At 39.2% G+C, this 22,555-nt stretch overlaps 1 protein-coding gene across 2 annotated transcripts; it reads right to left on the reverse strand.

The window, feature by feature from the left end:
• Positions 1-1,687: 1,687 nt before the first annotated feature.
• Positions 1,688-22,544, reverse strand: LOC132784215 (GTPase-activating protein CdGAPr). Of its 2 annotated transcripts, none has more exons than XM_060789664.1 (7): positions 22,374-22,544; positions 9,137-9,538; positions 7,793-9,078; positions 5,025-6,680; positions 4,622-4,967; positions 2,617-4,559; positions 1,688-2,505 (listed from the first exon to the last, which is right to left on the reverse strand). In XM_060789664.1, exons 2-7 carry the CDS (start codon positions 9,503-9,505, stop codon positions 2,427-2,429), a joined length of 5,679 nt encoding a protein of 1,892 aa, XP_060645647.1. In that variant the 5' UTR covers positions 9,506-9,538; positions 22,374-22,544; the 3' UTR covers positions 1,688-2,426. The 2 variants fall into 2 exon arrangements, with proteins under 2 accessions (XP_060645647.1, XP_060645657.1); XM_060789674.1 differs by lacking the exon at positions 22,374-22,544 and adding an exon at positions 21,667-21,791.
• Positions 22,545-22,555: the final 11 nt, after the last annotated feature.

Genomic DNA, 22,555 nt, shown 5'->3' on the forward strand with positions numbered 1-22,555 from the left:
ATATTCAAGCCATTACATAAAATATATAAGAAGCATTGAAGAGAAAAAGAAGTATAACACTTGGACGAACGGCGAATTCGAGATTATCTTTATAAGAATTTCAAGGCAAAATCGAAGCTCTCACGGAGGAATTTGAAATTTTAATGAATAAGTAAGTCAGTCGAAAAACTTAGCAACAAACAAAAGATTTCTTCCAATTAAGAAAATAGAGAATCCTAATATAAAAAGGTGATGGCAAGAAACAACCTACCTTGTTTAAATTATGAAAATAAATAAATTATGTCAAAACTTTAATTTAAAAAAAATAAGCTACCTTCTTTAAAGTATGAAAATAAATAAATTATGTCAAAACTTTAATTTTTATTTTATTGCCGATCCATTTCGAAACCGCATTAAAGCTAAAATTGGTTATCTGATCTAAATAAAATTACGATATTATTGTGCTATCATGGTTCTTGTATGGAAAAACTATCGGCTATAAAGCTGATAAAAAAAAACCATTCTTATCGGTTTAAGGGAAAGTGATACAAATAAAACAATTATTTTCATTAAAGTATTTGTTTATTTTTATTGTTGCTGCTTATAAAAATTGTTATCTGTAGCTGCAAGTTTTGCTGCATTTCTTGATTGTTTGTTGTGATGTAATAATGAGTAGTTTCCGTATAGTAAATATACATATATATATTTGTATTTGCATATAATATTGGGTATGTATAATAAATATATATATTTATATGCAAATTGTGTATTGTTTTAATCATTTTGCAAGATTCTTTGCTCTGCTTTAGCCGTCAGTCATTATAGAATACAATTTGAATTGTCCATAACTAATTTAAGTGGGTTTTGTTTATGTACCTTTATCAAAATATATCAAATGCTAACTTATTTGTTTAAAGCTTTCTATTTAGTTATTGTTTGTAATACAAATATATCAATTTCCTTTTGTATATATTTTAGTTGTATTTATTTTAGTAACGCTCTCTGTAAAAATTTGGCAGCTATATCAGGACTAAATCAAAAGTCATTCAAAGTGAATTAATAAAAATTTACGATTAGTTCAGAGGAAATTGATCTAGTAATAAAATTTTGTATTATTTTGCACATCCGTTAGCAAACGTTAATGCAATTGTATATGTATGTATGTATTTTTATTTCTAATGTAAATAGTTTTTTTTTTATTTCGCTTCAATGCTATGGTTGCCTTTTGATTTTTATTGTTGGTCTTCAAAGTTTGCCATTAAGAATATAGGACAGTAGAAATATTTTGCTGCGTGGTAAGCGTTGCTTAACAAATTTATTGACCAATAACTCATTCAAATTAAACATGAATTTTAGTGGGCTGTCAAAATAACAGAAAAGCTTTATGAATTACTCGTTATACAATTTCCAAAGCGATCGACTTTTTATTGTTCATATTATAGCGAACTTTAACCATTATTATCCTATTAACAACCATTGTGTTTCCGAGGTGTTATTGTATTTAAGTATGTTTCCAGGTTCACGGGTTCTATTAGTTTAATTTGTGAAATATATCAAACATTACTAAAAATTTCTTTAAATTAGCAATAAATTTGTTAAGCACACGCAAATGTTAGGTTTACAATTAGCTTATATGGTGTTTATTAAGCAATAGAACAAGCAAGCTGATTATTTACATATTATATTTATTAAGAAACAAAAAATCAAATATATGTTCATTAAAGTGAATTTATTGTAATTTTCTTACTTTTGTTAAAAATATAAATTAACCGTAAAATATTAATAAACTTAAAGCAACTCGCTCAAAGCTGCGTTAAATGCATTAAAATTAATTAATGTTTTAGCATAAGAAAAATTACTGTTTTCAATCTACACTTTAAATTTAATTCAATCGTATAATCTTTCCTACACTTTTATCAATTCCAAAACAAACAAATTACACGAATAAACAAAACCGAAATCAAGTCAGGAGCAATTCAATGCAAGTACACATTTACAAATTAATCAAAATTAAAACTTAACGTCTAAAATTGGCCAATACAATAACAATTTGCATTTGGCGCTGGGTCTTTTAGTCATGATTCACTCGAAATTCCACTTAAAACAAAATTGAATTTTGCTGATCCATCGGATGCGTCCCCCATCCAGCGGCGTAAATCTGCTTCATGTCTTTGGAACCGCTTGGTCCAGTATCCAATACATATATATAAATATATATTTATTGTATATATACGAGTATATTTATGTATATGTGTTTCACATACATGCATGATCCTGTCTGTATAGTGCGCTTAATATGTAGAATTTAAAAACTAAATAAATTATATAACGCGACCGATCCACCATCTTCTGCTTCGTTCTGCTTAATCTTCAATTTATTATTGTTGCTGTATTTTTTTGTGTTTTTGGGGTATTCGATGTTGTAGTGGATGATAATTTGTCTAAGCCTATTGATTTTGTGAACGAGATTCGAACATCGCAGTCACATCGCGTATTGAGAATTGTGGTGAGATCTTTTCTCTGTTGCTGCAAAGATACGAAAAGAGTAAATGCATTAGTCGAATCGTTTACAAAAAAATTTAAGCTATTAAGCAAATGCGGCTCTATTCCTTTCTTTAATTAGTTTTAGCTACTTACTTTACGCTCTCTGTGGTCGTAGCATGTGGCATGGAGTTTCTGGAGAGGCGTTCGCGTCCAATTCCACGCTCGAATTTGCCTGGCACTGTAGCTGTGGATGCTGTCATGATTGTTGTATTGTTGGCCGCATACTTTTGAGCAGCTGTTTTGACGCTGTGCACCGGCAAATTAATGGTGTTGGCTCCATTGCTAGTCATATTGCTATCACAATTTTGATTCTTCTCATCGGAAATGCTGCGCACCCGCTGAGTTCCATAGTCGCTAGAGCGATGCAAAGTGCTCTCGGAGCCGGCGCCAGCGCGTGCCAACTGCTTGAGATTCATGTCCATGTCCTTTTGCAGCGAATGCATATCACCACGTGACTTGGACTTGATACGCAGTGATTCGGAAGCCTGGAAATTGATGTCCTCAGTGTTGAGTTCCGTCTTGGAGTGCGACTTCAACGTGTCACCATAGTATTTTTGTGTCAACTGCTGACGACGCTCCTCCTTGATCTTGTCGATGCGTTCGCGATCGAGTATGACGCCCGTCAAGACATTCTTGCGTCCGCCAGTAGGCATATTCAGAGTTTGGGATTGCTGTTCACGTGGCACGTTATTTTGCTGTATCAACGAAATGCGATTCTCTGTGGTGGGAGTGGTTATGATCTGCTCCGGTTCACTACGCTGCTGACATATCTCCTCGGTGATGCTCATGCCGGGAAGACGCTTGGGAGGATTAAGTGTCTTGGGCCGCGTAAAATCAAAGCTCTTGCGTCGATTGTTCAACTCCGGTAGCTCGGGTAATTTGCAAGCGGCCAAATCCTGTAATTGCTTGCCACCAAATTCACGCACAAACGCATTCTCGTCCAAGGAGCGTGTTATCTTTTGCGCATTATTGAGTTTCTTGAGCGGCACTGGCGCTGGCATCACTGGTTTTGGTGCGGTCGGCACAGGTAGTTGCAGCTCATTCGGCTTTTTCATCGAGCTACCACGTTGACCGAAATCAAAGTTGGGCAGCTGCTCAACTGGGGAACTCTCGAATTTGTTGGCCAACTCCTTGACGCTGAACGAGGGCGATTTGCTAGGCTGTTCGTGTGCCATGGTTAAGTGATCAGTACTTGGCAAACTGTCGAGACTGTCGAGTTCTATTCTATCACAAATCGGCTGCTTCGGTATTGATTCCAAATCTGAATCCAATTCGACATCTAGCTCAAGTTCATTCGTATTGAGTTTCATCTCCTCGCCACGTAGATTCTCATAAACTGTTTTCGGTTTTCGCAGCTCAATATTCTCATAGAGCAGCTGCTCTTGCTCACGCTCGCGATCGTCCTCCTGCTCCAATTCAAGCAGCTGCTGTGTCATCTCTGCCGCTCGGCGAACGCCATCATCCTGTTGCTGCTGCTGTTGCTCCTCCTCATCGATTTGCTTGAGACTTTGACTGTGTCGTTCGTTCAACAATTGATTCACCTCGGTCACCGAATTGCGAAACATTTTCACCTGCTCGTAGACAATGTTCTCGTCAAAGTTTGTCTCCAGCAGCAGGGCTGGCTTAGACGGTGGCTTCTCCTTCTCCGGCGACTTGTACGTTATGCTAATGGTTGATTTTATGGGACTACCAATAAGCGTAGCCGGCTGCAGCTTCTGTGGCGTTAGCGTATTACTAGGCGTCTGCTCAAAGTCCTCGTAGAGCGGTGAGCCATCCTCGGTAGCCAGCAGCGAGTGCATGCTCAGTTGTCGCTGCAGATGCTGATAGCCAAACTCGCTGGGTGTCACCGATTGACTAGTGTTGTCCGTGAAATTGGAGTTGTTCGGCGAGCTGGCCTGCAGCTGATCCTTTATGGGCAGCGTGGCGGCACGATTAGCTGCCACGGGCAGACGTGGTTGCAATGGCTGCAAATCCAGCGATAACTCACGCTTCAAGGCATGCATATCCCGTTGTTCTACATCCTGCATCTGATTAAACTACATTAAAGAATACATATAAGTTGATGTTTACCTTTGCGCATCATTCATTTGTGACTTACATGCTGACCCAGACTCTCGTGGGAACTGCCCAGATAACTGCTGGAGGCATCGACGCCCAGCAGCAGCTGCTGCTGTTGTTGCATGTTCGATGAGACGCCCGAAATGCCAGACATGGCCGAGGTCATCATTAACGGCTCCATATCGTATTGAGGCGTATTCACAGCAGAGCTGTTCTCCGAGCTCTCCGTGTCACAAAGCAGCAGCGAGTAGCGTGGACTGTGTGCTGGCGTTGTGGGCGTGGTCACGGACAGCTTAATCGTTGTCTGATCCTCGCCACAAATTTCTACGCGTGGATTGCTACGTAACGCAACGTTGCCATTGGCATTCACGCTTCCATTTCCATTGCTGTAAATGCGAATTCAATTAGTTAATGGTAGCATTTGGTTTGTGGCAAGTACTTACGGCATGTGTGGCCTCGATTCCTGCTTGCCGCCGGGCTGCATGAATGTGCCCTGATAGCTGAATCGCTCCTTGGCGGCCAGCTGCTCCTTGCGCTTGGCGCCCAGCTGCACCGATGGATAACTATAGCGTGCTGTGCCCGCATTGTTAGCTGCTGCACTTCCCGCCGAGCCTGTTGGCGTTGCTGTGTTGTTGTGTTGCGCTTGGGTGGCACGTGCTGGCTTCGGCGGCGGATGCACCTCTACACTGGCGAATTGCTGTTGCACAGGCATCGGATGTTCTGGTGTGCCGCAGTCAATAAACTGTATGTCGGACAGTTGATCCTCCAGCTTGTAGCGTTTGCAACAATTCTCAGCACCGGCTGGCTCATGGCCACAGGGCTGTCCACATGTACTGGGGGGCAGCTGGCGAGCGGCACTGGGCGATAGAAGATTGAGACGCGGCTGCTTCTTGGGGCTGGGATTGACGCTGTTCGTCTGGCTGGAGAACTCCTCGGGACGAGCGCGCATAATGCGACGTGTGGCACAGCCCGAAGCAGGCGGCACATTCTCCTTGCCCACACGCGGTGAACTGACCAGCGACTCGCTCTCGGAGAAGATGCGCATCTCAGGCTCCTCACGATCGAAATTCAGCCCCAGCTCGGACAGTTCACGCGATGGGCAGGTGGTCATGTGACCGCGCTGCGGCGATTGCAACAGATCAAAGTACGAGTCATGCGACACGCTCCTCGAATGGCCCACAGTGCGCAAACTGTCAATGGAGTTGGAGCGTATGCATAGCTCCATGGGTTTGCTGCCCATGGCTGCGTCGCGTGCATCTCGTGTTGTTTCCAGCAGCTCAATAGACTTGGGTTTGTCGTGTTTCGACAGCTCCTTGCTGGCATGCGCATGCGAGATCTGCACAAAGGTAACGCGAGATGTGCCACTTGGCTCCTTCGCAGCGCCTTCGATGATTAGCTTGTGACCCGGCTCTGTGCCCTGACGCTGGCTGCGCGTGAATATACTTTTCCACGAAGGCGTCTTATCCGGCTTGCGTTTCTGCCAGCTGCGCGGCACCGAAAGCACCGTATGATACTTGTCCGGAAGACTGGATGGTCCGCCGCCCACCTCAATATAGGAGCCAATATTGGAGGCCGCATTGTTGCCGCTGTTGCTATTGCTGTGACTGCCGCTGGCCAGCATATTGATGGGCAACGATTGTTTCAGATCTGTGCTGGATTCGATGCGCGAGTGCCGCTCCTGCGCCTCCTCCAGACTTATTAACTTTGCGCCGCCTGTGCTTAGACTCTTTGGTCGCTCCACCAGGCCCAGAGATTGATCCTGTTCACGCTGCTCCACTAGCAAACTTTCGCAATCGGTTAGCGACTCCAGACGCAGCTCACCAGCTGGCTGTGCGCTCGTCAAGGCGTTGCCCACAATGCTGAGGCGCGCATTGTGATCCTCGAGGGCGTCGAAGATGTTGTGACAGTTGCGTATCAGGTACTCAGTGACCACAGCCTGTACGCCGACGCCACGCAAAGCGGCCACGCCTCCAGACTCCAGCGCTGGCGAACGCAACAGATTAGGCGCCCAAACAATGGCTAGATTCTTATCCGTCATTCCAGTGCGTTCATGATGCTGCGACACCTTATGCAAGTGCTCCGACAAGTATTTCAATGTGCTGCAAGAGAGAAAGGTTTACAATTAAAAGAGGAACTTCTTCAAGGGATTCCAAGTCACAACTCGATGACAAATAAATACCCTGTAAATGACAAGGCAACTGGACTTTTAATGCCGCTGTCTGCATTAACTTTTCAATTTATTTATGTATACGCTTGCCCTCTTGAATCACTATATCTTTTTCAATGCTTGCCTTTGTTTTGCGCTGATAAGCAAAGAATCTAAACATAAATACATGTTTACTTAGAAGCTAACCAGCTTTGTCGATTGCTGATTGCACAACCAACTGACAGAAGCTTAACCAATAGGGTGAACACGCAACAGGTTTTTATTGTATTACATTTGACTTTACAATGAACTGGAAGCACCTACAACTAACTAATTAAACTAATTAATTAGAAATGACAAAAGTATTTTAGTAGTAAACTTTAACAACTTGTATCTGCTAAAAACGTTGTCTACAATAATAATTTTACTGAATACATCACATGATTATGGGTATCATCTTATAGAATTCAGAATTATCTCCAGACACTCGAAAACGAGGTCATTTCCGAGTTGCATAAATACATGATTTGAAAATTGGATAACAATATCTTTGAGAGCAACATGCACAATATGAGAAATTACTTTCTTGGCCGTGGGTACAATAACTAAATTTACACTTTTTTGCCTCTGAGTCAGAAGTATGATTCATCACCACATGTCCTATCCAATAATATAAAAGTTTAGATGGCCTTATTTAAATCTTTAAGAATTAAACAAGAAATTAATAATCATTACAAAATTCTACTGCATTTGAATAACTATAATTAAGTATTTAAATCTAATCTCATTTAAATCAAGTGACTAGATTTAAGAAATAGTTTTCTTTAGCAAAGTTCAAAGGCTATAAGAGAGATGTGGCCAATGGAATAGTGTGTAAAATAAGTCTTACGTTAAATTCATTCTTAAAACACTTTTCAAGAGCATTAAATAATCATATTGAGCTGTTTTAAAAATTATTGAAGCTTCGCAATGTGAGAAAAAATTACAAATTACAAAATTGTGCAGCTAATTTCTCTGGCAAACTCTACTCTTATTCGATAGTTTTAAGTCCCAACCGAAACTTACCGATAATGTGGCGGCGGCAGCTTCAGCACCGTCTCCTTCATCAGACGCAGCCGTTCATCGGCCTCATCGGCTTTCACCTGAATAGCCTCCACAAAATTGTCGTACAGTTGATAGGTGCACAGCGGATTGGGCAGCTCACGGAAGTACATTTTGAGTAGCGAACTAACCGCATGAATGTCCTGCTTCATTTCGGGATTGCCAAGATCGGGCACACGTTCCTCGTCGAAGGCGCGACGCAATCGCTGAATGTTCGATGTGATGCCGGACAGACGATAAATGCCATCGATGACGCCATAATTCTCAATGAATTCGGCACAGGATCTCAGCACCATGGGTATATCTTGGCCGCTGTTTAACAAATGCTCAGACAGATCACAGGAGAACACACGCTCTCTGTAGATGCCGCTCTGCTTAAGGCGTCTGCGTGATGGACGCGACAAAATGAAGGAGCGAAAGAAGGCAATCAATTTGCCATGCTTGCGGAGCACCGGCTTTGTGGGTGACGCATCCAGATGGCCGACCAGCGGAGCAGGCATTGGAAAGTTTCGCGGCACCTTATCACCAATGGTGGCCACACACGATTGCGGAAAGAAACCGACCTCGTAGAGGGACTTTTGTAGATGCGACTTTTTGCCACGCCACCAAATCGATTCGGCCGGACTGGGCATATCAATCACCGATATCATATCGCCCACCTCGATGTTAATCTCGTCCGGCGCCTGCGCCTGATATCTACGCACGCCATACGCGGCTCCCACCGCTGGCGTGTTAATCGTGCGCTGCGTTTCACCATCGGCGAGTGGAAGACGTCGGCCTTTGTTGTCTAATTGCAACCAGGTGAGTATGGTGCCGCATGTCAGCGAATCGGAGGCAATCTTGGAGAAGCGTTCAAGATACTTGGCCACCGCATATTCCACCTCCTGTTCGGTCTGCAGCTCCGATTCAGCATCCAGTTCGCACATGTTGCGCAATCCGCTAATCTTGCGATCGTAGACACAACGATGCAACATCTCGTCCAGCATTTGCATGTTCTCGTAGCTGCGTTTGATCAGAAACGGTTCGCAACGTTGCGGCGCCACACGAATGATAAACCAGCAGCTCTCCGGCGAGAAGCCTGACGAACGCAGCGAACTGTGCGCCAATTCACCGCCAATCGATTGCGAAGCAATGCTGCTGCCCAATTGCTCTGATTTATCGTCGAGCAGCTGCACCGAGAGGGCGCCCAGCTGTACGCGTTCGTAATGGAAGTGTGCGCACTCCTCCAGTTTGGGAAAGCGACAGGATTTCTAAAAGAACGGCATGATTAGTAGGCATATTTTGGAATATCTATGGAATCACTCTTACGCTATTCAGTGGCTGAACTGCCATGTGTCTGCTGGGCTTAGGAGGTGGTGGTCCGGCGACCGCTGCTGGCGGACTGCAGCTGGACTCTGTGGAGGCATTTGAGATTTGTGATGTGTTCATGGGCGCAAACATCTCCTGATAGCTGCTGCCCAGACTCAAATTAAGTCCGCTATCGATTGGCACAATTTTGAAATGCAATTGCGCACCAATCGGTGCATCCGTCTCGAACTGTAGCGCCGCATCCTTGGACGCATTCGACGACACCGGCTGCAGCTGGCAGCTGCTGCTGCTGCTGGGCTCACTGGTGGCGGATGCCAGCGCATGGGCATGCAGCTGTGCTGCCAGAGCGCTGCTCACCTTCTCGGACATGGTAAATGCACGGAATTACACAGGATTAGTCATCTGCAAATAAAAATGTGAAATAGCTTGCTTAGTTGTCATTCGCATACATTTCTAGGGGCTAGGCAAGCTCTCTACTAGAAAATACCTCAAGTGGCATTTAATAATCATAAGTAAATAATATGTATGCAATGCACATCAAATTTATCGCCATAAGTTTTGCTTAAAAATGTTATCAACAATGCTTGTGGTTTCCAAGAATCAATCAATACATTCTATTGAGGGTCGAAGATACCATTTATATGGCGATTGTTTGTAGCCTATTCGATTTAAAGGCGGATCTCAGCAGTTTATTGATTCTAATCATTTGTTTACTGTAGATTGTGCAATAAAATCAGCTTGAAAAGACTTAACAAGATTATGGGCTGTTTAATACTCTACTAAATGCAGTCGAAAAGAACTGATTGTGTCATAAAATCTATCATAAAATAGCCATACTTATGATATAATACAAATACCATATTAGATCTAACATAGTAACGCCATAAAAGCATCTTGTAATTAAAAGAAACTATATTTGCAATAGAAACTTTTTGTACCCGCTACCTATAGGGAATTATAACTTTGGCCCAACCCTATAAAATATATACATTCTTGATCAGGGTCAATAGCAGAGGCGATATAGCCATGACCGAATGTACGTGGAAGCAAACTTATGCCTACTTTGGTATATTTTGATTCCTTCGCCTTGATTTACTTTTATTCAAAATGGGTAGCGGGTATCTCACAGTTGAGCACACTGGACTGTAGCATTCTTACTTGCCTTATTGCAGTACGGCTTTTTTAAATGTGATTATGTAAAACAATTTTCTTTTGTAACTGCAACTTTAAAATGTTACAACAGAGTACAATAAACTATTATGATAATGTATATATAGATATAAAAACTTCTAACGAACCGTTGCACTTTGCATGATAATAGAATAAAAGTGTTTTCTATAGTAAATTATTGCATAATTACGAAAAGAGCAATAACCCCTAAGCTATTGATAATAACTATTTTTATTATTTCATACCCACAAACCGTGAACTTCTATATAATACACTCGACAATAATCGCCTCTGACAGACCGAGATTCCAATGGTGATTAAAAACACGAATGTTTACTCGCAGTCAACTATTGTTTACATGAGGCACATACTATATTTTAATTTAGAATACCATACAACATTGAATATACATATTTACTTGTCATATTTAATACAGGGCAGCTTTAAGTTCAGCTTTCAATTTCTGTGTCTTTAGTATGACTGGCGTAGGCAGCTCTAAATTTCCAATTACTCATGCCATTTGTTTATGTGTACATAATTCTTTGAAATTTTATAGGGGCACTTCTCGGGCTCTATATGCACGTATATGTAATGATTGTATCAAAATAATGACGGAAGCCGCCATTGAAGGTAGCAACAAAGCAGTCAAAATACTTGCATGACTCTCAAATCAACAGCTACTTAACAGGGCTATACACTGAGCGAAATAAATTGGTATAAATTATGTTTAATATTAATATATTTGCCGATAGTTTTACGAGTAACATTTTATGCTTTATTTTATTATGAATATTAAAGGATTGTATCTTTTTAAATAAAAAGATTTTCCAAAAATTCTAGTAGACTTTGCAAATTGCACCAATGTAATTCATTAACTTCTTTTTCCTAATTAGCTTAAGTAGATATAATTAGCGAGTTTTAAGTGATTGGCTTGGAAAATGATGCAATTATTTAATGCGTTTTTTTTTCGTTTTTGGTTAAAGCGTCTGTTCGCATTTACTTTCTAACAGAGCGCACGCATGTGTTTTATCAATTACCCAGACCCGTCGTGTCGTTCTACTTTCGACCAGCTGCTGTCTATGGTCAAAAGCAGTGAGCCGTGTCTGGAATTCCTTTATTTGGAATAAGGCCAGTGGCTCAGACGGCCGCTTAAGGATGTGGCACAGCACACAGAGCAATCATATAAATATATTTCTTTTCATGCAACACATACGTATATATCTATACTTGTATATCTCTTTCTGAAAGTATATCCCCCATCTATAAGCAGATACAATAAATATTTATAAGCAACCAGTTGGAATCGAAGCCGAAGCCGATGCTGAAGCTGAAGTGAGTTGCCTAGCGGCGGTTCTGATTTAGAGGCGACACGAAATGCAACCGATGCAAGCAACATTTAAACTTTCATAAATTAAACGAGCAGTGAGGCTGCTGTGTGTGCAGGGAAGGGGGGCAACTTGCAACAGCAACAGAGACAACTCAAAGAGATAGAGAAAGAGACAGGCAATGGCCGTTGGCGTCGGCGAAATCGCAGAGCGAGACGGAAACGAGTTTTCACTATGATGCAACGGGCAGGGAGGGGCAAAGAGCGGGTAACTGGCACTGGACACCGGCGAGCGCCAACTACTGCCAGCCGCAGTCGCAGTGTCGACCCGGGGAGGGGGAGAGATGTGGGGTGTCTTGGGTACGTTCATCAAATGCAACCAAACTATTAAAAACGTTGACGCTAACGGTCCGAAAATGCAGCGCATAAAGAAAACGACACAAAGCGACAAAATGACAGAAAAAAGTGCACATTAAAAAAAATAAAAGAGTTAACAAAATAAACAATTTGGTTAAAACAAACGGTAACGGCCTGGGAATACACAACAGAGCAAACAATCAACAAAAAAGCGAAATAGACAACAAAAAAATAAACGGAAAAACATAAAAAATGCCCATAGATCAATGCGGTGGCCCCAAATGTAGCTGTAATACGTTCGGTTCGTTGTGTCGTATGTGGGGTACAGTGAAACGGGAAATGGATAAAAATCATGAATACAACGCGTGAGATTAACATTATTAATGATATCTTTGACATTCGGTCCATTATAAGACGAGACAGTGTCTCGGTTCGGGTCGATTGTTTTTGATATCAGTTAAGGTGCAAGCCATTCAAGAAGTTGAAAAGATAGTTAACAAAAAATACAAATGATCATGATTATGTATTAAACTAATTAAGAATTATGCTAAACATTCACATATCGTAAATAACAGCGCGAAGTCTATCACAGCTATAATAACAATTAATTATTATTATTATGAATCATTTGCGCAGAATAATTACATATATATTATGTGTTAGGTTTGAATTATATTTAATGGACTTTTTTCTGCATTTTTATCTGTAATTTGTGGTTCCTTAACTATTAAGGTGCTGTAAATATAAGTTTATTTATTTAAGAGTAGCAATTTCTATACATAATAATAATTATTGCTCATTGTTTATCATCGTTTAATTGATCTTTTTGCAGTGTTGAATCAACAATATTGTTTATTTAAAGAGAGTAACCTACTAGAAGTATTTAATTTCGTTTATATAATTTCATATTTATTTATATTGACGTTTAAACATTAAAAGTAGCTTTAAGTACATATATTGGGTAATAGAATATGTTTATTTATTCTGGAAAGTTCTATAAGAAGTGAAAGAAACATAATTTCCCCACATATCTGATGTATTGCCAACGATGTATGGTAATCAATGTACCCCTAACTGTTGTTCAATGATTTTTCTTGTACATTTCAAATTTGTTGCTGCAATTGCCGTAATTGCTGTTGCCGTTACGTCGATCGGTTTCGGTGAATTTACGAGTCTATCTCAAATGAATTTTATCTCACACATTTACAACATTTCGACTGATTAGCTCTTGTAGTTGTAGTTGTTGTTGTTTTTGTTTTGGGTGTTGCAATTGCAGTTGCAGTTAACTTTATTTTTTCATTCGATTGCCCGTTGCACTTTGGCATCGGCTCGATGAAGACATTTTCCCAGGCAAAAAAAAAAAACCAAACGAACGGTCAGCCAAATCATGTACGTCACTTTCTCCAATCAATTAAACTCCATGTGCACTACGTTAGTGTGTGTGTGTATGTGAAGTTGTGTGAGTGTGTGTGTGTGTTTGGGTAGCGATTTCAATCGCTTGCAGCGTCCGTACACTAATTAATGCTATGAAATAACTTACTTAATATTGAACAATAGTTGATGGCTTTTTAATAGTTCGTTTTTACTTTTTTCCTCTCATTCGATCTTGATTCAGTTTATCTCTCACGACTGACCCAATTGAGACAAGTTGGGGAACTATAGACACAAATTACTGGGTTGGAGGATACCCTACTCCTGACTGAAGAAAATTATGGTTTTGATTTGCTCTCTTTGAAAAAGATTCTTGATTATAGACACCTACATTAGACATTGCATTCAAAAATATCGATCAATTTACAGAAAAAAACATATTTTTGACCAGTAGTTTTCATTCTAAACTAAATTCTCCTAAGAGGAATCCCACGGTTTCCCATGCTTATGATAATCACGGATTTATAGTTTAAAGAACAAAACTAATTTAAAAACCTAATAAATTACAAATTTCAACATTAATGTATTTTCTTTTTTCTATTTAATTTACGTTTGCTCGGATTCTAAGTAATAGACAACAGCAGAGGAAATTACGTGACAAAACGACACAAAGAATAAACTTACTAAAGAACAGTTGAACAAAAGAAAATTTACATTTTCAGATCGTAATCTAATGAGAAGCTAACAAGAAATATAAATTCTCATTTTCATACCCTTTCGATGTATCTTCAACAATAACTTCAACATTTTATTTGATAAACGAAAAGCTATGTAACGAATATGCTACCCTATGTACTCATTATGACTACAGGGTATGAGCAAGAAAACTGCCTGTCAGGCTGCGGCTTAGCTGAGCTGCATTGCGTGTGCGTTGCAAGAAGTATGCTGAGATACTCGTAGTCATACTTGTATTTAATAAGTGCAAAGTGAACGTTCTAAGTTGTCTGCCTAACTGGCAGTCAGACGCTTGTGCTAATTTATGGCACTAACTGGGTCACAACTCAATGGCGTTTCTAGAGCGCATACACACAAACACAAACATGCGCTGTAGTAAATGATGATGATGTCGACCATAAAAGACTTACGACTGTGAAAATATACACAATATACAGGCGAATGCATAATGTGCTTAACTTGGTTGGGGGAACTTGTCAGTCAGTCAGTCACTCACTCACTTAGTTCTACTGTCATGCTGCGTTCAACAAGTGCATCTTAATGAGACCGGGATACAGCAGCGGGCATCACAATAGGTGACCCCCATCGTGATACCCACGAGACAGAGAGAGAGAGAGAGAGAGAGCGAGCGAGCAGGAGATCCGCGTCTTGTGCTTAGAGGAAATGGGTGGAGCTTGAGCTTAGAGCAAAGCGTGAAGTAAAGCAGAATACAGTCTTTTCGCAAAACTCCGGGAAATGCTTTGGCAATGATTCTAGTGCATTAAGTGTTAATGCTTTCCACGTTACAGACAAAAGATCAGCACCATAAAATTTTAGCACAGCGTGAGAAATTCCAACTGCAGTCCGTCGCTGCAGTTCATTATCAAAAGCTATAGGAACCGCTAATGGGCTGAAGCTGATTTACGAACATTGCGAAACCAGTTCCAGGAGCAACGTTAACGGCGTAATCAACACAATTCAGAAGATACTTTATGATTTTATTGGTTTCTTTTTATTGAGTATTTTAACTGATTTTGAATGAAACTGGATGTGGTTACTGTTGCTTTTGAGTTATTACGCAGAGTCGTAAATTCACAAATAGAAGCGATTCAATTGATCTTAGTCACCAGTTAATTGAGTTTATTAAAAATAAGTTAATTACAGCGCACAAAGCAACCGAGCGGGGCATTTGAATATTTATAATAATTTATTTACCAGCCAAGCAAACGATGACTAGGTGATAGGCAACTACCACAAATGATTCACAATTTATGCAGCGACTCGTCGTAATTAAAATGTACTATATATCGCATGTATGCTATTACACTTTCAGTCTACATTTCTCATGGACAATGACTAATGAGTTCACATAAAAAGTCATTAAACTGACCAATTTCAATGGCGGACCACTTCATTAAACGCTCGAGGAGCTCATCACACACACACACATATATGAAATATGATGTTAAATAATCTATGGGGTCGCCCCCTTCCCCATCCCCATCTCATTGCCTCTACACACTTCAGCTCTTCCTCAACTGAGCGCAGATTTCCAAATTGAGCCCCCAAGGCTGATATCATTCCGGTTCGATCTTGCCAGCTACTGGTTGCTAATCTCTTGAGCAGCATTGTATCAATCTACGCTTCGGTTGACACTTGCCACAGTTGCGCGTTGCGAAATCTGATCTGTTTGGCGCGCTTCGCTGACTCATAATGTGGATTTGTTTACATCTGTTGAACCTTTTTAGAGACGCCAAAGAGCTGTTGTGCCCCCGTCACCCGTCCCCCGTCGGCAATCCCCTTTCGACCCGCCCTACACAACACTACCACTCGACTGCTCTGCTGACTCACATAAAACGTTGCCACTGGTAGGAAGGTTGCACTGTAATTAGTCAAAATGGAGCTGCATATTAGTCAACTGTGGGAGCTCTCTGCTGCCGCTTTCCATTGTGTTGGACTTTTATTTTTATCTTTAGCATGCGCAATGGTGGCCCAACAATTCAGACGACTCTCTCATTACGGACATACCTCGTAATTGCTAAGCTCTCCGACTTCCGGTCACATAACAGGTGCAACTAAATCAAATCGCTTCAATGTAAAGCTTCCAACATCCACAACGAACTGTGCATGCTCTTGTGTAAAATTAGACGGTAAAGAATTATGAACACTATAAATATTCCTTAAGAACTTTCTTAGTGATCTTTATTTTTCCTGTATTTATTTCGAATAAATTTTGTAAAACTTTTAAGAAGTGATCTTCAAATTATAATGAAACCTTTTTTAGATTTAATTTTTGTTTAATATAAGAGCAAAGTTTCAAATTAAATTGTTGTTCTCTGTCATGAACCTGAATCCATTCCACAACAGACTTACAGGTTTTATTATAGTTTACAGATAAGATTTCATGCTTTTGAAACCCCAGAACATTTACATTTTCAAACATTACATTCTGTTTACTGTCACTCAGTTGCACTTTCTATTAGTGAATTTCGAATAGTGCAGCATAAACAAATGGAAAAAATGAGGGAAATAAAAGCGAAATCGCTCAATTTGCTGCCCAAGTAAATTTTCTACTCTGACATTTATGCAGAATTTCGCCGGGGCTCGGGGCTATGAGCTATAAAACCTAACCTAATGTCATTTAACGATGACGACGACGACGACGACGTCGTAGTCGTAGTCAAACTCAAAGTCGAGATTGCTGGGGCTTTTGCCAAGCGCACAGGTACACACAAAACTTTTTAATGGAAGTGAAAGTTTTTTGCGCGGCGTCGGCGACGCGACGTCTTAACAAAAATATATAAAATACAAAAAAATTTGCCCAACACACACGCCGCATATCTAAATAGTTTTTTTATTTCTGGTTTTTTTTATTTTATTTTTTTAAGCTCGTAGCGCCACCATGCCAAATGTTCAAAAATAAACAAAATTGAAACAACTGTAAAGCGCTTAACTCCACTGATTGACGTGAAGATACTCTGTACGTGGATTAAGAACAGTAAAACACTATGAATATGAGTCAAAGTAGATTCAGAAGACTTTAAGAGAATATATTAATGACTTAGAGAAAGTTTTTCAATAAGATTATATGAGCTATAAGAAATAAAAAGAATTGCATACAGTATTAATTAAAACATAATCGTTGTAATTTAATAAAACATTATTTTAAAACACACACATACTTATTATGTAAAATATATATATTGATTTCTCATATCAATATTTTCATTGTGAAATAATTTTCGTATAACAAATTCACCCCATTCTATTCGCTATAGGGTATAACAACAACCTGAAGAGCACAATAAAATGCACATTAACAAATATGCGAAACAGCTGCTGGAAAGCGTGAGCCAAAAAAAATATTTAGCAAGAAACGTCAGCATTTGAGTATTTTAGCAATTTAGTTTAATTTAATGATTTTTATTATTATTCAGCTTCGCACAACTTAAATGTGTGGGCTATGCATATAGAAATTGTTGACTTCAAACAGACGAGAACAGGGCGAAGACACGAGACACAAGCGTTGAAATTGATAAACAAATATGAATATTGAAATGAATGAAAGTTGGAATGCGCAACAACAATAAACCGCATGGATAAATAATATGGTTATTTATTCAGACATATCTATAGATATATAAATATATGTATATTTTTCTGTATGCAAAGATAGATATTCCAACAACGGGGTAGAAATCTTTTGTAGTATAATCTATTTCACTTGTTTTTTCGGCTTGCATTAATTTGTTTTCTGGCATTTCATTGGGGCTATGTTTAGATACGTATTTTATAGGCGAAATCGAAATGCGATCTATAGACGGGAATATATATAAATAGTTTGCATGGGATAAGTGAACTTTACTTGATAATGGTAAATGGTCTTCAAGTCGCAAAGGGTTCATCGATTGGCCTTTAAGCCAACTATAAACTGAAGTCTATTTTAAAGAGCAATTTAAAATGAATTTACTAAAAATAAATGTACAACTATAAATATTATACAGTTAACACTTGTTCAAAAGATGTTGAGCTTATACGTGCGAAACTAAGTTTAAGTTTTACATATTCACATAATTATTAAGTCAAGATGTTACAAAAATGGTTTATGGAATAATTACAGCAAAGCTTTGAGAGATGACTATAATAAAGTGTTATATGGTATTGAGACATTCCATATTCAAGTCCAATTTGCATACTTGTGTCGTGTATGGTTACAATTAGTTGACATTCGCGTAATTGCTTAACTATGATTATAAATATTATCATATAAATTACTGTGTTGAATATCAAATTTTTGTCTGTGATTCATATGTAAAATATATTGTACATAGACAAAAGTTAATTTCTTTATCAATAGCGTGCAGATTGTGTGACACATGTTGACGATGAGTCATAGTGAAAACCTTCCCCGAATGCCAAAATGTAGCTCAACTAGCAAAAGATACATACACACATAAAAAGAGATACTTAGTCAGCATGCAAATCTAGCAAAATAATATTACTATATAGAGGCGACATGTCTATATTTGCAATGACCATTCATCTAGAAATGTCTCATTAGTAGTCAGAAAGCATCCAAATAAATCGTGACTAGCCTACAGATAATCAAGTGATTTCTTATCAATGAAACTATTTGCAAGCTTAACTTGAACCTTGTCTAGTAAATTGTGCTAACCGATCACTATTCAAATAAATGCAATTGTTTTTAATAAACGCTAAATATAGATTTAGAATTACTTTTTTGAATATTACTAGTTTTTTTTAATGTTTTTTTTTTCGGTATTACTTGTCTATTCCATCTCGAAACGACGCAGTCCATCAAACACATCATCAGCCATCATTGTTGATGGTTTTTGTTTCAAATGACTGGCAAGCAACACCAACAACGCCAACAAACGGCAGCAACCCGTCGAGTTGTCAGTTTCAATTAAAATCAATTGAGCTCAATTATTTGATACGCAGATGAAATAAAAAACCCGCGCGCCGCGAGTCTCTGTTTATTTTTTGTGTTGTTCATACATGAGTATGTTGAATTTGTGTGTGTGGGTTGTTGCTTTTCTTATTACTGGTATGTGGCCCTCAAAATGTTAAGAATAGGGGCGTGGCAGTTAAGAATTTACATGCTTGCTTCATGTAAACAATGCGAAACGCGAGGCACAGGTGTAAACAGCAATAACAACTCAAGACAGTTACAAACATGGCAACAAGACAAGAGAGCCACAACAACGAAAAAAATGCGAGTGAAAACCAACTTTTTGCACTTGCTGGTTTTACCCTGTGAAGTGCTTAGCATGGGGGATGATACAATTCAAATATTCAAAGACATAATCTTATGAGATTCGATAGTTGCTATACAAATTTAGTTCATTTTCCTGTACGAAATAAATACGTATTTTAATTTGTATTTCCTTCCTTCCTTTATAATTTAAAATACCTTTTTTAATATAAAATATTTACTTATTAGGAATTTCTGAGCTTATTACTTTAGATATTCTTATTAAAAATGATATTTACTTCTTATAATAATATTTTTTTATATCTTAGAAATTGGGAGTTGGTTACTATTTATGTAGCTGTTTTCAAATCCCATAACTCTTTTATAATAATAATAAAATGAACTTAATTTATTATTATAATCTTTTTTTTTGAAAGCAAATCAATTTCACAAAAATTGTATTTGTGTATTTTTTTACTATACAAATACAAGATGTTAATCCCAACTGATATTATTTGTTACTCTTTCCTACATAGTATCTGGTAGTCGACCATTTGACAGTAGCTCACGAGCTCTTGAGGTTGTTGTTCTCGAAGAAAACAGATGTTACCAGTTACCAGTTGCCAGTTGGTCAGTTGTGGCTTACGGCAGAAGGGTTAAAAACACTGCGCACATTGCTCTTTTTGACTGTTATACGAGTACATCAAGTAGGTGTACGATATGTGTTAGTGTGTGTATGCGAGAATTGTAGGTGTATGTGTGTGTGTTTTTGAGCGGATGTTTGAGTTGAGTGCACAGCTACCGAGGCGCAACGAAATTAATCGAACGATGTGCGCACGTTATGCTCTAAACACGAGTCTGTAAGTCTGTAATACCCCATAACATATAAGCAGACTCTACAAATGCATATATGTTTGTACATAGATTTATATATACAGTATAAGTATATATTGTTGTAAAACTATCTGGCAACTTGACACGTTTCGGTCTGCAAGCTGAAGCGGTCGGTCATTTTCATCGCATTGGCATTGCGCTATGAAGCTATGAAATGTGCCATAATCGTGCGCAGTCGCAGCGCGAATCTTTGGCTCAAGACGTGAGGCACATAACAATAACAGTACTCGTTATATTATACACACATACAAACATAGATATTCATTCGTATACTTTGATATACCTTTAGTACTCACACTCGTTATAATAATGAGAAAGCTGTCCAAAAAAAACATAAAAATAAAATAAAAAATAAAGTGAAAAAGACTGCACATAGAAAATTTGGGAAGAAAAAGTTGAGCGAAAACAGACGAATCTTCGATGCATTATAATTTGCTTTGTAAAGGATTTCAGTTTCGGAAAACAATTGAAAACCCCATGTGGTGACAGGGCGGGAAAAAGGAAGTCAAGTAATGCCCTGAGGTTTAACTTGTGTATTTTCTTACACATTTCAATGCACTGATCCCGTAATTTATTATGCAGACAGTTCAGGGTTAAATAGGATAAGGGTTGCTTTGCCAAGCAATGCAATGGAAACATGTTTATCCAGCTCAGTGCAGAATTTAGAAAAGGAGTTTCTCATCCTAGCTATAAAAACATTCCCCTACAATGCAATAGGAAAATTTGAAACGCTTATATCGAATTTCAAAGCCTGTTTTACTAGTTAAAAAATTTAATAGGACCCCAAGAAAATTGGTTTTTTTTTCCAGTGTATTTTTTGCAAAAGTAAATGTTGCGACAGCAAGGCAGAAATGAAAGGCCATTGCGACAGGAGTTGATTTTTTTTTTGGGAAAGTAACTACGCGACTTTGCTGTGGTTGAAAGAAACAGCGAAGACGAGAGGAAAGCGGGGAAATGAGATAGCGCCAGAGAGACAGGCGAGTGAAACTGGAACTGGTGAGTTCAATGTCAACGGCGTGGGCTTACACGCCGTTTTTTTTTTTTATTTGGCACTTCCGTTTTAATTGTGTAAAGGAAGCCCACAACTAAAAGTACGGCCACACCTAAGCCTTAAACCTCATCAAAACAAGTAAAAGCAGCAACAAAACCAAAAAAGCAAAAATGAAACGAAACGAAAAAATAAGAGAAAGAATTAGCGCAGAAGGAGTAGGAAGTCGACAGGCGACGTGGTAAATGCGAAATGGGGTGGAATGTGTTAAACAGATAGAAAGACCGACACCATGGGGAAAGGGAAACAAAGGAGGAAGGAGGCGGCGCTGACTAGGCAGCCAGCCAGGCATATGGTGGAGTTGTTTCAGGTGTACGAGTGTGTGTGTTTCTCAATAAGTGTGACCAGCAGGGTGACATAAATGTATGCAAGTGTAAAAGCAACAAAATACTATATGTATTTACACACACAGTCAAGTATTTTCCCTTTTTACATACCAGCAACAACAACAAAATGCGTATATTATGCGAGCGGCGATCCATGCGTGGGAATGGTCGACAGACAGAGAGAGGTAGATAGAGAAAGAGCACAAGAGGGGCTGCGACACAAAACGGATGACGAAAGCGAACAGCAGCTGCGGGGGCTGGTTTGGGAAGGGGGGAGATGTTGGTTGACCCCCCCGCGAAGAAGAACTAGGGCGTTGTTGTAATACTCCTCCTCGGTTGGTAACTGTAATTCTACGGCCTTTAAATTTGGCACACACACACGCACACAAAATTCAAATTCGCGTCTTGTGAACTTAGATGAGAAAACGATAAAAACAATAACACAATTAAAAGACAACGTTTTGAATGCTTGCTTGAGACAGTGAGACAGAGAGAGATAGTGAGATACAAGCAGCGTCTCTATTATTTATTATGCCTTTAACAATACACATACACTGACACACATTTTTAAATAGAAGAAGAGATACTTTTCTGCTCTGCCGCTGTTCGCAGCATATCTTTTTCTTGCGCTTTTCACACACTCGCACTCACACACAGCCACACAAAAACACACGCACAGAGAACACAAGCGGACAGACACACACACACATTCACGCACCATACATATTCATGCTCACAAAATATATATATGTATATATATATAGCAGACATGCGAGTTTTACAACCGCTTGTAATATAAATACGATTATTTAACACACCTTAATTGCACATTGAAGCACTTGTGTTTTATTGTAATTATATTACAACATTTCAAGCAGTTTTCACCAGCGATTTGCAGAGTTTGAAACTTTTGCAATGCGACAACAAAAACGATAAAGAGAGGAGAACGATACACCGAACGCAACCAACCGACGACGGACTAAACAAACGTACTTCTGAT

This window comes from Drosophila nasuta, chromosome 2L, assembly GCF_023558535.2.
Source record: "Drosophila nasuta strain 15112-1781.00 chromosome 2L, ASM2355853v1, whole genome shotgun sequence".
Classification (NCBI taxonomy): domain Eukaryota; kingdom Metazoa; phylum Arthropoda; class Insecta; order Diptera; family Drosophilidae; genus Drosophila; species Drosophila nasuta.